This window comes from Rattus norvegicus, chromosome 14 (genome assembly GCF_036323735.1).
Source record: "Rattus norvegicus strain BN/NHsdMcwi chromosome 14, GRCr8, whole genome shotgun sequence".
Lineage (NCBI taxonomy): Eukaryota > Metazoa > Chordata > Mammalia > Rodentia > Muridae > Rattus > Rattus norvegicus.
This window is the reverse complement of record NC_086032.1, coordinates 95,862,397-95,875,076: the sequence shown is the minus strand read 5'-3', so window position 1 is coordinate 95,875,076 and position 12,680 is coordinate 95,862,397. Positions and strand designations below refer to the sequence as shown.

The window sequence follows — 12,680 nt, the reverse complement described above, 5'->3', positions numbered from 1 at the left end:
GGTCTTGGCAGGGAGTTAGATGGGGTTACAAGTCTATAGTTTTATGTCTCTGCCCCTTCCATTGATAGCTTCACTACTTTGGGATATATTTTAAGCTGTGCTATAACTGAGGATGGAGTGTTTGCTAGTGTGCCTGAAGGTCTGGCTCAATATCCAACACCAGAGAGAGGTGGGGAGGGAAGGAGAGCTAGGAGGGGAGAGGGAGAGAAAGGAAACAACAAATATGTCTACTTTAACTCTGTGTAAAGACACAACTGTCAGTGACAACTGTAAGAGTCTAACTAAACGACTTATGGTTTGTAATTCCAACACTCAAGTCTTAAATTAGAATGGGAGGAAAGAGGCATGCATGTTCACAGCAGTAAAGTATATCCACTGCGTATCCACACAAGCCGGGAAGCCACTGAGATCACGAGGAAGAGCCACTGAAGCATCTGGACTCTGTCAAGACCATTAGGAGAACCACTGAAGCATCTGGACAAGCTCAGTCACTCTGCTGTGAGGGCCAGGGCTTCTTTTGCTTCCTGTTCTTTAACAAATGTTAGGAATCACACCCAAATCTTTCTCAATTAGTAATACTTTGAAAAAATCACAAGCTCTAGGAATTTGTTGTATTAAACTTTAATGTAATAGAATTGCAAGTGATCAGTTCCAAAGTATTTTTTTCAATAACCACTTAAGAAAAAAGGGTCTACGTTCAGTAGTGTCCTTTTTTTTTTTTTTTGAAGTATTCATGCCTCTAAACAATTTTAAAAGCTGGAGTAGGCCACTTTAGTAACGTAAGTAGATTTTATACTTCAGTTTCTTAAAAACCCATTTACTTGATACGGCCTAATCCCAGAAATATAAACCGTGATTTAATCTTAAAAATTTTCATATAACATAGTCTACCTCCCACTTTGTATCTGTGAACAAGAAATTTTTATTTAAAATATTAAAAGACTTCATTTAGATCAATGACTACACATCTGCAATTCCTCCAAAGTGTTGATTCCCAAGAAGATTAATAAAACATACAGCTAACACCTCCCCTTACAGAACAGCATCACCTGGAATAGTGTTCCCAATAACCACTCCACACTTAATACTCAGCTCACCACCTTGTATCGTTCTGGCTGAGGCCAGCGAGGATAATTCCTATAACTTCTGGGCACTCTGAAATACTACCTAAACTAGTAACACTTCAGGAAAACAGCACAAGGGCTACACACACCATCTCTGAAACCCAGAATGGAGCACAGTGCTTGGCAACGTGGACGTCAGTGAGCGCACCTGTGACAGACAACCTAATAAACTACCACCGTTCAGCTGCTTGGTATGTTCAAGTAATTACTTCAAATTCTAGGTAATAAAATGGAATAGACTCAAAATATTGTATTTCTACAAATACATGCTGAAAGAAATAGTTGAGGGTATCCAATTTAGTGGGATACAGAGCTGGACTTTCACAAACAAGTGCCTTGGTTAATGATTTTCTGCAACTGTGAAAATTTTCATTACAAATTCTTTTCTTTATGAAATTTAAAAAGAGAAATACGAGATACAAGTTTCCTTGCAATGACTAACATTAAGAATGCACTCTACGGTTATCTTCGTGAAGCACTTACTTCTCTACTGAAGTTACTTTTGCTATTATCAGAGAATTAAAACGGCCCAGAATGCAATGACTACAAATGCTCGCAAGTATCCTTCCACCTCGCAGTGTCTGACGACAGAGCTGAGGCTTTCTGCGTCTACTAGTGACTTACTCTTTATGAATTTAGCATGCTTTACAAAGTCCATTATAACTTCAGACCATTTCCAGTATCTGCTACCTAATCAAGAAATTCATATATTCAAAGTCAGTTGTGAAAAATTAATCATGGACAATTTCAACAACTCTAATTCTCAAAAACGATAAAACCTGGCTACCCTTGGCATTCCTACACACGACAGTGTGGGCCTAGAGAAGCAAGATCATATGAGCTCAGACACTTAAAAGGTTTAATAAGTGGAATTCATCATAACAGACACTCTGGAAAAATAACTCAGAATGCAAATATAATTTGATTCCTCCTGTGCCTAAGGGGCAGTATTTAATAAAGAAGATGGTTCAAAACAGCCATGTGGCTCAGGAAATATTTAGTCAGAAAGCTTCTACAAGAGTGAGACCAAGAGAAGAACAGAGGACCGTGACTCATAAATGTTGTGCAGCGAGTGGGTGGGGCTGCTTACAGCCTCATCTGGAGGTCATGTTCACTCATGCAATGGACAGCAAGAGACAAGTGAGCTACACAGCTACAGTATTTATTAAAAGGGAATCAAGCCAACTCCAACCAGGACATACATCCTATTTTCCATCAGCATTAATGAATGAGAATATTTTATTTTAAATGGAACATGAAGAATTAAAATACAGCCTGAAGGTTTCAATTTTGTACTGTGAACATCAAGACAGCAATTACTCCTAAAAAAAAATTCACAGAAACATGTTGAACTAACTGAACAGAAACCAGAGTGGGTATTTAAGTCATTACATTTCTCATCATTGTGAAAACAGATGTCCTCTAACAACTCCAGTCTACAGACAGCACACTTCATCATAACACTACATTTAAAACACTACAAACGTTTACAAAGAACATTTGGATTTCACAATTGCTTATAGAATATCTTTCAATATTAAAACATCATGATGCTTTATAGGAAAATCAATAACGACAACTTAATCTTTCTCAGCAAAAAAAAAAGATTCAGTATCACAAAATTTAATGTGTAAATTTATACATGAATTCAAAAAGGAATCCATTTAAACACCACATGGTCACATAAGTACACTGTAAACTGATAAAAATGATGTACTTTTTGAAAACACGTACATCAAAACCAAAAGATTATTAGTGTTTACTTTTCCCTTTATTAGCCACTTTTGGTGTGTTTTTTGGTTTGGGTTCCCAGAGTGCATTTTTGACAAATCTCGACGCGGCCCCTCTGTCCAGCTTGGCAGCCTTCTTCTTGTCTGTTATTTCTTTAACTCTGTTCATGTAGACTCGGATTCTTTCCTTAGAGAGAAACATAAAAGGCGGTCATTTCCAGAGCTGTTGAGCATCGCCAGGTTTAGCAGGGGCTGGCTTTCTCAGTGGCAACCAACAGTGAGATCTGATTGTGTGTTAAGCCCGTGGTCCTAATGAGTGCAAACGCACAGGGTAAACGTGCCCGGTGCTTCCCTGGAGCTGAGCGTCCAGGAGAAAGACCTTTCAGTGGTCATAAGGGTGAGCCCCAAAACACGAGCTCCTGGAAAGCAGAGGCAAGACTTCAAGGTCAGTCCGTCTGAAGCCAGGTTGAGCTGCACATGACACTGTCGCCAACAGTAACCAACCAAACATTTGAGAAGTGTTCTGAACTCTTCCAGAGGAAGATTCACACTAGAATATCACTATAGCAAAAACAGTAACTGGTTATATGGCTCTACTGTCTTAATCAACATTAACTAACATTCTCGTTTTAACTATTTTGTATCTGAACAGTAAATTCTAAATCTGAGTTCTCCTACATTTGTGCCAACAAATTAACATTTCCCATCATTTTTTTAACAGAAAATGGGTGGGGCAGTATTTGTATCTATTTTATGTTGCTGTTGAGTGTCATATTAAAATAGGCAAAATGAAAATGAGCTCTTTTATTCAATTCATAATTTTAATTAATAAGTACATAAAATTTTCTAATAAAATATTCAGACTTTAAAGATAAGAAATGTAGTAGGCCTCTGGAGCACTTTAATCTCCTGAGATATTATTCAGAATAAATAAATCTTAAACTTCAAATGGTGAAATCAAGGTAATGAAAACCACAATCAGTAAGTGACTGACTGCTTAGGAGCAAACTGAGTTTCATCGAAGTAAAATAGGCAGTGAATAAACAGCAAAACACGGAGCCTTCCAATTGCTTCCTTACCAAAACTGACCACTCCTGTAAAACCTCCCCTGTCAAAGTGAACACCAAGGGCAGCACTTGCACCCCAGCTCCACTTTGGGAGCCCGGCCTGCCACAGCTCTGCTACAGCTCTGCCCAGGAGCATCCACACAGCTCCTCCCTCTCTTCTAGTCTGCCAGTCTTTCCTCCCTGCACCATTGAAACCCGACACTTTCCCCAGACTCCAACTCACTCTATCTGCTCTGTTTTTCTCTTTTTCCCCCATAATGCTTTTTTAGCACACTGTGTAGTCAGAGTGCTCAGTATTTCTCTTACTATGGTTTACTGTGCTTCCCTTCTCGAAGAGTGGCATCTGCCATGCCTCAGCTTTTTCTCCGAGGCATCTTCACTTGAAAATAATGCCTGGTCCTTAGCAGGCATTCAAATACCACTGAAGGAATAAGGTGACTGTTTTCCCGTTTGTGATCCATGACAAATAACAAATCGATTTCCTCTAATTCTGTAATCAATTAGTAACGTCCATCCGCAAGGTCAAAAAAGGGAATACACTTAAGAATGCTTTTTATTTGCCAATCCTTATCCAGAAAATTAATGTGCTCTCCATAAAGTAGACTCTGAAGGATGAGGATTAATGACCTTACCCTTTTATAAACACAACACTGAGTACTCTAACTCTGTTGAAAATAATTTCATAAAAGGACACTTAGAAAACTAGACACATAACCTGTACTTCTTCAAGCCAATAGCATAGGTAACCTTTCTTAAAATTTTTTCATAACTATTATATTTAAGCATAAATTTATTTTTCCCTCAAAAAATTTAAAAGAAGAAAATATCCTAGTCTATTTTTTTAATATTTTACATTTGAAATGAAGATACCTGGATTACTCATTTTATTTTTAAACAAATTTAAATAAATAAATAAATGCTTTACTAAGATGTAACACACATTGCTGGTTACTATATGACTTGAAAACAAAGATATAATTTCATGTATTTCTCATGTAATGTATATTATATTTTATGTGCACAAAGAATAAATTTATTAAAACTCTTATTCATAAAGCTAAGTCAATAAGGTAACCGTAAGTTTCATTTCTATTTTTCTCCTTCCAATTGGATGATTTGATTTAATATTTGAAGTCAGCAAAAACTCCAAGATATTAGCTCTTATTTAGTGTACTTACACATCTAAATGGAACCCAGAGACAAACCGAGAAGATTTATTACAGGTTGTAAATATGTCACTGATGCAGAGTTACTGGACAGTATACACATAGCTGGTGCCAAAAAAGCTTTTAGCTTTGTTGCTGAACTGAATTCTTTACTGCTGAGAAAATGAGTTAATGGAGAAATTGAAAAGGTAGGAGAGAAATTTCCCCATCTCTGCTAGTAAATCAACTGGAATACACTTTTAAGAATTGTGTGAGAGTTTTTTTCTTTTTTCTTAAGTAGCCCTAGAGATGAATAGAATTTAAAGAATTTATAGGAAAAATACTATGAAAGTTATAACTAATTACTAGAATGATGCCACTCTGTTCTACTTCTGATCTCCCTAACGATCACATGATAATGGCCGAATGACTGAAGCTCGAGGGGTACATGGCAGACAGATAAATCAGGATGAGTCACAGGCCTCTTACCAACTCCTGCTTCACTGGATGCTCCTTGGGATTAACTCCTTGAGTTGCCAAGTAAACTGTAAGAGAAAGACCACATGATAAAGTGGTGTGTGTAATGATAGTAAGAGTGTTGTAATAAAGAAATCCTAGTATTCAAGACAGGAACGTTGCATAGTTAATTCAACTTCCAATTATCTACCCTCTATGAAATATTAAACTATGTGTACTCCCAGGCATCCTGTATTCTGACATAAATGAAGAAAAAAAACATAGGACCAGTAAGATTACTATGAAAGACAATTCTATGTCAACTGCTAGGTCTCAAAAATAAATACTAATACACTTTCTAATGAATTACAAAGTAACATACATACCCCAAAACATTGAATTTAATGTATATGCAGAAACTAAATCCACCTTTGCTTGTTCCAGTGGGTCCAACTAGTAAAACAGAAAAAAGAGACAAAAGGTGAAAGATACACACAAACTCTGTAACCAACAGATGACACTTTCAACTGTTTCCACCTGCAAGGTCATCAAGCATGTTTTTCTCACCTCCTTTAAGTCAGTAATAAAATGATCTAGTAATAATGTGCACAAAGTTTTCTGGAGCAGTTACTCTTTTTGTTTATATCTGAAACTATATTTTAAAAACCACCTAAACATTCTCAAATACCCTTCTTCCGATTCATAGCTTCTTTTTTTCATTGATACAAACATTCAAATATAACAAGTACTTTATTTTTTTTGAAAAAAAAATGCTTGCTTCTGGATATCACTTCTGATAAGACAAGAAATTTGTATAGTGCAAGAAAATTTTCTAAGTGATATCAATTTCAGATTTAGAATCTGAACTTTTATATCAAAAGTAATTATTCAACATAAGCATTGTATTTGACTCACTTATCTGTAAGAAGCACAACGAAATGCTTAGGCAATTCTAAAAACAGAGAAATGATTTAATTACTATTCTAGTAGCTCAGTGTTCCCAGAACCTCCGATAATATCTTGCAATACATAAAACAGCAAAGATACAACAACAGAAGAGTGTTGGGAGTGTGCCTTGCTTTCCAGTCATGTTCCCAACGCAGAAGCGCTGTGGGGAGTTCTGGCTAAAGACGCTCCAACGCTTCTTCACCTAACACTCCAGCAGGAAGACATGGCCAGGGCTGAACGACAGTCTCTCCTAATGTTCTGTCTTATGAGACTCATCTGTAGGCTGTAGATTTTAAAATACCTTCTGCAACAACTCATTTCTAGAAACAGACATCATGGTCTTCAGCATGTCATCCACCGCCCCCAGGGAGCTCTCCAGAGCTGTTAAAGAATCGTGAATTTCTACGGGATAGTCTTCATTCATTTCTTCACCTGCCATTGTGACCAACTGAGGAAAACAAAACAAAACTCAGAATTCATATTGGAGACAGAGCTTTAGGAGGAAAATAAAAAGAACACGTACTTTTGCGTAAGGTTTGTCAGCGAATCTTAGCATGTAGCATGCATGTCTACAGGAGTCACCTCCCTGCCTCCCTTCCTAAAGTGCATGGTCAGTGTGGGGAAGAATCACACTGACCACACATCAAGCCCTGGAGAGCTTTCCAGCTCTGACAATAAATGATGACACCATATACCAATAAACTAAACTGTGTTCAACCGGACTCACAGGTACATGCACTTGGGAAGTGGAGCGAGAAGGTCAGATCTAGGGCCCTTAGCTATAGGCAAGTTCAAGGCCTGTCTCTGCTCGAGGATACACAATCTCAGAAATAAAAATAAATGGGGGAGGGGTACATTTTTTGGTTGTGAGCCTAGCCTTTAACGGCTGAGCCATCTCTCCAGCCCAGGGGGTACATTTTTTAATGTTCTATTGAAAGCAAAGATTTTTAAAAAATGAAAGTGATAAATATAACCTGTGATGTCTACTGAAGAACTCAACAAAGTGAGTTTCTCTAAATTTAAATTTTAGTTTTTTAAAACTTAGGTGTTGTTCTGACCATTCCTTGTATTAAATTTAAAAAGCAGAATTCCTAGATATAAAGATTCTTTAGGGTTGGGGATTTAGCTCAGTGGTAGAGCGCTTGCCTAGGAAGCGCAAGGCCCTGGGTTCGGTCCCCAGCTCCGGAAAAAAAAAAAAAAAAAGATTCTTTATCAACTACACTAAAATTTCTTTTCAAGTTCAAGTTCGAGCATGAACTTATCGTGCTTAGTGCTTTCGTAGTAGCCGAGGGGCAGACCTGGGGGCTGTGACACTTGCCCTTGCTTTCACTGCTGCTTGAACACTGACTCTTGGATAAATCGCCAAATCTCTCCGTGGGCTTCAAATTTTTTATTCATAAAATAATCCAGTTGGTGTAATTATCTGTAACATTCCTTATCAAAATTATGGATAATTCCATTATATATTGAATTGTAGATATATAAATGTTATTTAAGGATATATACTGAAGCACACAGTGGTGAAACCATCTAACAGCATGAACCTGCTGTAAAAGTCGTCTTCCTAAGTAACAAAACAAGACTTACACAGAGCCTTATAACAAAGGCACACAGCGAGTTAGTCACGCACCGAGTATTGGAGCAGATTCAGTTCCTGCAGTGCCCTGCAGTGCCCTGCCCTGTCACGGCAGGACAGAGAGAAGGTGTAACCTAGAACACGGGACAGAGGGAAAGGGGATGATGTGTTCACCAACCCTGCAGTGCCCTGCAGTGCCCTGCCCTGTCACGGCAGGGCAGAGAGAAGGTGTAACCTAGAACACTTCACGGCTCTATTGAGGGAAAGGGGATGATGTGCTCACCAACCCTGCAGTTGCTGAACAAACTCATAAATCTAACTTGATCAACAAAAGCTGAAAGTTCAGGTCATTTGATGATATTACAAATGGCCTTCTTTAAAACATTCTAAATTCACTGGGAGGCATGGAGGGGTGCGGGAAGGCAGGCATCTGCTTGAGAATTGAACCAAGGGCCTCATGAAGCTACACTTCCAGCCTCAAAATATAATCTCCTCCATGTTTATCTGATTCTTTAAACTGTATCAATGTGAAAACACATAGATCAGATCTAAATCCAAATAAAATCTATCTACAGCACAAAGGAAAACAGAGCCTCTGCACATCAATATAACAAGCAGGGCTTATATACAGCTCTCCAAACAACAGAAGCCACACACTTACTAAAGAATCCAAATAACAATAAACATAAAACCACTCAACTACCAAACAAACCACAAGAACAAGACCCCATTTTTCATGTGTCAAACAGCATCTACTGTAAGCAGAGGTGGCCACCATCAGGCCCTTTTCACCATTAACAGTTTGATTTAATTAAGCATTTTCTGAATTTGATATTCCACTTCAAAATCAGTGAATTTACTTCTTAGAAACATATACTTAATTTTCATGTAACATGTTAACGGGCATCCACTACAGTATTTTTCAAAGACAAGGACGCCTGTTAACACAGATGGATTAGATGAATTGATATGGCCATCCAATAGAGTGCTCTATAGCAGAGAAAAGCACTGGCGTGGTTTTAAAGGAGCCCTGAGATGTCAGGAAGGGGAAGTGACGAGCAGCACAAACAGTTTATCTCACTTACTTCTTTCCCTAAAGCGTCAGTGTCCACGATGATTTCATTCCGACACTGCCATGTGTGGGCATCACTGCCTGTGTTGGTACCCAGCCCACCCTCCTATTTCCTTCTCTTTATTTAAGAAAACAGCCTGAGTCAGGGATATACTTCTTGTACAGCTTGGGTACAATTCATGGAAAGTCCCATGTCATGCTGTGGTCCTCAGCTCATGACACTCTTGGGAGACAGCAAAACCTTTACCATGTTTAAGAAACCAGGGCTTTAAAAGGGAAGACTGGGCTGGCAGCTTTATGGTCATATTGGGGTGGGGAAGTTCAAGAACACTTTGTGGCTCTCCCTACACTTCCCTTCTCTTGCCCCCCACCCCGCCTCTCCCTGTCACATACAAGAGCAACAAGGACAACCAGCCATGGCATGAAACTTTTAAAATGTGAGCCCAATAAGCCTTTCCTCTTTTTCAGTTTATCTCACCTTTCTGTGGCAGAAAACTAACATGCTTATACATACATGTGAGTTTCTTTAAACATACAAAATAAACTGTTAAACTGTAGCTACTTCCAGGGAAGGGCAGAGCAGGGAAGTGAGAGGGCACCCTATGATGCCATCTGTACCATACTGAAGGAGATTTATGGGGTTAGGACTTAGCTTTGTGAACAAGAGTTCATCTGTTTGACATTTTGAACTTCACTGGAGATAACAAATGCTTACGTCCCACTTCTTAGCAGCTATACTCAAACCTATTATTCTTTACCTCTACTGCAGTCAAAGAGCCAAAACGTCTTCTTTTCCCTAGAGCTGAGATTTCTCGAAAAATAAAGGTATATTCTTCCTCATTCTCATTGCCTCTTCTAACTGAGCTTCCAGTGTTTCCAGCTAGTTCAAAGCTGCTGCCACAAATCCAACCTTCCTTGTGCCCACTAGCCAACTCTTGAGTTCAAAGAATCTTAACATCATGCTCCAGTTTGGACTTACATAAGTTACAAAGTCACTACATGAATCCAAGAGAAAAATTTATACAAAAAAAATGCATTAAAATTATATAGATGGAAGCTGCATTCATCTCTATAGCAATTAGAGTTCCACAGTTACCTTATTAATGACAGAAAGAAAATCCAACATATACTTAATTGATTTTTAGAACAAGAGACAAATTTGCAGGTTCTGCACTATAATTCTATTCCTATAATTATGTTTTACACAGCATTACCTTTGAAAACAATGGTGAAATGTATATATATGTTCTCATTAAATACTACTGTCTTGGTCAAAGAATGATTCTGATAATGCTACTTGTAATCTTCAGTAAAATCTGAGAACATATTAAGCTTCCTTTCCTAAGTGTACCAGCCTCTAAAAGTACATCACAGGAGTTAAATGGCTAAGTGGATAAGGTGTATGTGCACACACACACACACACACACACACACACACACACACGCACACAAACATGAACATGCACAAGCACACACCACCAATCTTGAAAGCTTGAAGACTGGAATCCAGATCTCCTGTGTGTGGAGGGTGCCAAAACATGGAATCTCCTAGCAGCCTAGGTGGACTGGCTGAAGACAGTGAGTCCCAATTTCAATGAGAAACCCTACCTCAAAAAACAAAGTGGAGAGTGATGGAAAAAAAACAGCATCTTCCAACCTCTACACACATGCACAAACACCACACATATACAAAAAATACATATACATATACAAAAGTCTAGCAACAAAATTATATAAATTACAAGGTTGGAGAGATGGCTCAGCATTTAAGAGCACTTGTTCACCATCCAGAGAACCCAAGTTTGGTTTCCAGCAGCCAGTTTAGGCAGCTCACAACCAGCTCCATGGGATCCGAGTCCTTTTACTGGCCTCTGTTGGCACCCATATACATGTGGCAAGCACACAGAAAGAGGCATGAACACATACACATAAATAAATAGGAATATTTTAAAGTACATAAATTACAAGGAGCTCATTAAGACTGGAGCCACACTGGAATCAACTTCTATTTGACGCTCACTTCGACACGTTTTCAAAATGAAAGACAGGAAACAGCAAAAACTATCTTCTCAAAAATGTGGGGCTTGTTTATTACAAAAAGTAATGATAATAATATATAAGGTTGTGATGCAGACAAATAAATATAAAACTCTTAAAGCTGTACTCCATTAGTAGAATGCTCAAGGTATTAGCTCATATTATTGCTTATAAAGGTGGAAATAATCAAAAGGTAGTCCAGTGTAGAATATTTAGAGCCATACAGAAAGAGTTAAATGCTTGGAAACAATAGCTACTGCTTACACACAGAATTTTTAAAAGTTAAAAACAAGAGAAAACTGCAGCCCTATAGGTACTAGAAAGCATATCTGATTTGGGAATTTCATTTCTATTGTCATTTTATCTTGTAACAAAACAATTCAGTCTATCAATTCCACCAACCAGGAGTAGTTTTCTAAAGTTCAATAAAGGCTTAGCTATTATATATAAGTAAAAACTAATGTTGATACTTAGTTCTATCTACTTAGTCCGAACAAGTTAATAACGACACCACAAACATCTCACTAGGGCAAATACACCTTTTCCAAGCCAAAACTAAGTTGTAGTCAACAAATTTTAAGTCACTAAAACTATCTCCCAACAGAAATTTTGAGCTACGATGAATTTTTTTCCCAGATCACAAAGAAAAATTACTCTCAACATAATCCACTACAGTATGAAGCTGCTGGCCCGGCATGATGTCGCACGCCTTTAATCCTATCACTTGGAATATGGAGGGAGGCAGATCTCTAAGTTCGAGGCCAACCATTCTACAGATCGAGTTCCGAGTCAGCCAGGGCTACAACAGAGAAACCGTGTCTCGGAAAAGAAAAAATAAAATTAAGGAAACCATTATTTCAAAAGGTCTAACACTGACACCGCAAGCATTCCGACCCTGGGCGGAACAGTACGAATTGCACGGAAAGTTACTCTTTCTACCATCCATTTTGTCTCCGTTTGGATTTAGAATCGGCTAGAAAATGATGCCGTTAGGTGTTTTACTTGTCGCTTTTCAACCCTTGAAAGGTAACGTCAACAATCGAAGCAAAAAGAGGAAGACGGTTTTGACTAAGAAACCAAAGGCAAAGGCAAAGCCCGAGAGCCGCCATTGACAGGCTCTGGTGACTACGCTTGCAGCGAGAAGCCCCGCTCGGCTCCTCCCAGTCGGCCACAGTATGGACGTGATCCCGGGGTGCGGGGAAAGAGACTGTGACAGGAGCAGGACAAGCACCCGAACTCGGTTCAGCACAATACCTCAATACCGTGGACGCCTGTCTCCGGAAAAGAGGTCGCGCAATGATGACGCCATGACACGGTTTTTTTTCCTCCCGCGCATGCGTCGTTCCCGGTCTTGCGCGTGCGTACTCGTGCGATCGCGTTCCGTGGCTCGCCCCGCCTCCAATCATCCCGGAGCTAAAAGCCACGGTCTTCTTTTTTTTCCTTTCTTTTTCTTTCTCTTTCTCTCTTCCTCTCTCCCTCTCCCCCGCCTCTCTCCCTCTCCCCCGCCTCTCCCTCCCTCCCTCCC

The 12,680-nt window shown here is 39.0% G+C and overlaps 1 protein-coding gene across 9 annotated transcripts; it reads right to left on the bottom strand.

Annotated features, from left to right (window-relative positions):
• Window positions 1–280: 280 nt before the first annotated feature.
• On the bottom strand, window positions 281–12,527 carry C1d (C1D nuclear receptor corepressor). 9 transcript variants are annotated; one of them, XM_017599127.3, is made up of 6 exons: window positions 12,410–12,507; window positions 8,101–8,180; window positions 6,772–6,918; window positions 5,909–5,975; window positions 5,556–5,611; window positions 2,271–3,041 (listed from the first exon to the last, which is right to left on the bottom strand). In XM_017599127.3, exons 3-6 carry the CDS (start codon window positions 6,907–6,909, stop codon window positions 2,877–2,879), a joined length of 426 nt encoding a protein of 141 aa, XP_017454616.1. In that variant the 5' UTR covers window positions 6,910–6,918; window positions 8,101–8,180; window positions 12,410–12,507; the 3' UTR covers window positions 2,271–2,876. The 9 variants fall into 9 exon arrangements, with proteins under 9 accessions (NP_001099491.1, XP_017454616.1, XP_006251578.1 ...); XM_006251516.5 differs by having other exon boundaries at window positions 8,058–8,180; window positions 12,410–12,491; XM_063272981.1 differs by having other exon boundaries at window positions 8,058–8,180; window positions 9,132–12,427.
• Window positions 12,528–12,680: the final 153 nt, after the last annotated feature.

Coding starts and splice junctions, on each gene's coding strand:
- C1d (NM_001106021.1), bottom strand. CDS start 6,909: ATGGCAGGTGAAGAAATGAATGAAGACTATCCCGTAGAAATTCACGAT. Junction 5,976..6,771: donor GAAATGAGTTGTTGCAGAAG/GTATTTTAAAAT, acceptor CTGTTTTACTAG/TTGGACCCACTGGAACAAGC. Junction 3,042..5,555: donor ATCCAGTGAAGCAGGAGTTG/GTAAGAGGCCTG, acceptor TTTCTCTCTAAG/GAAAGAATCCGAGTCTACAT.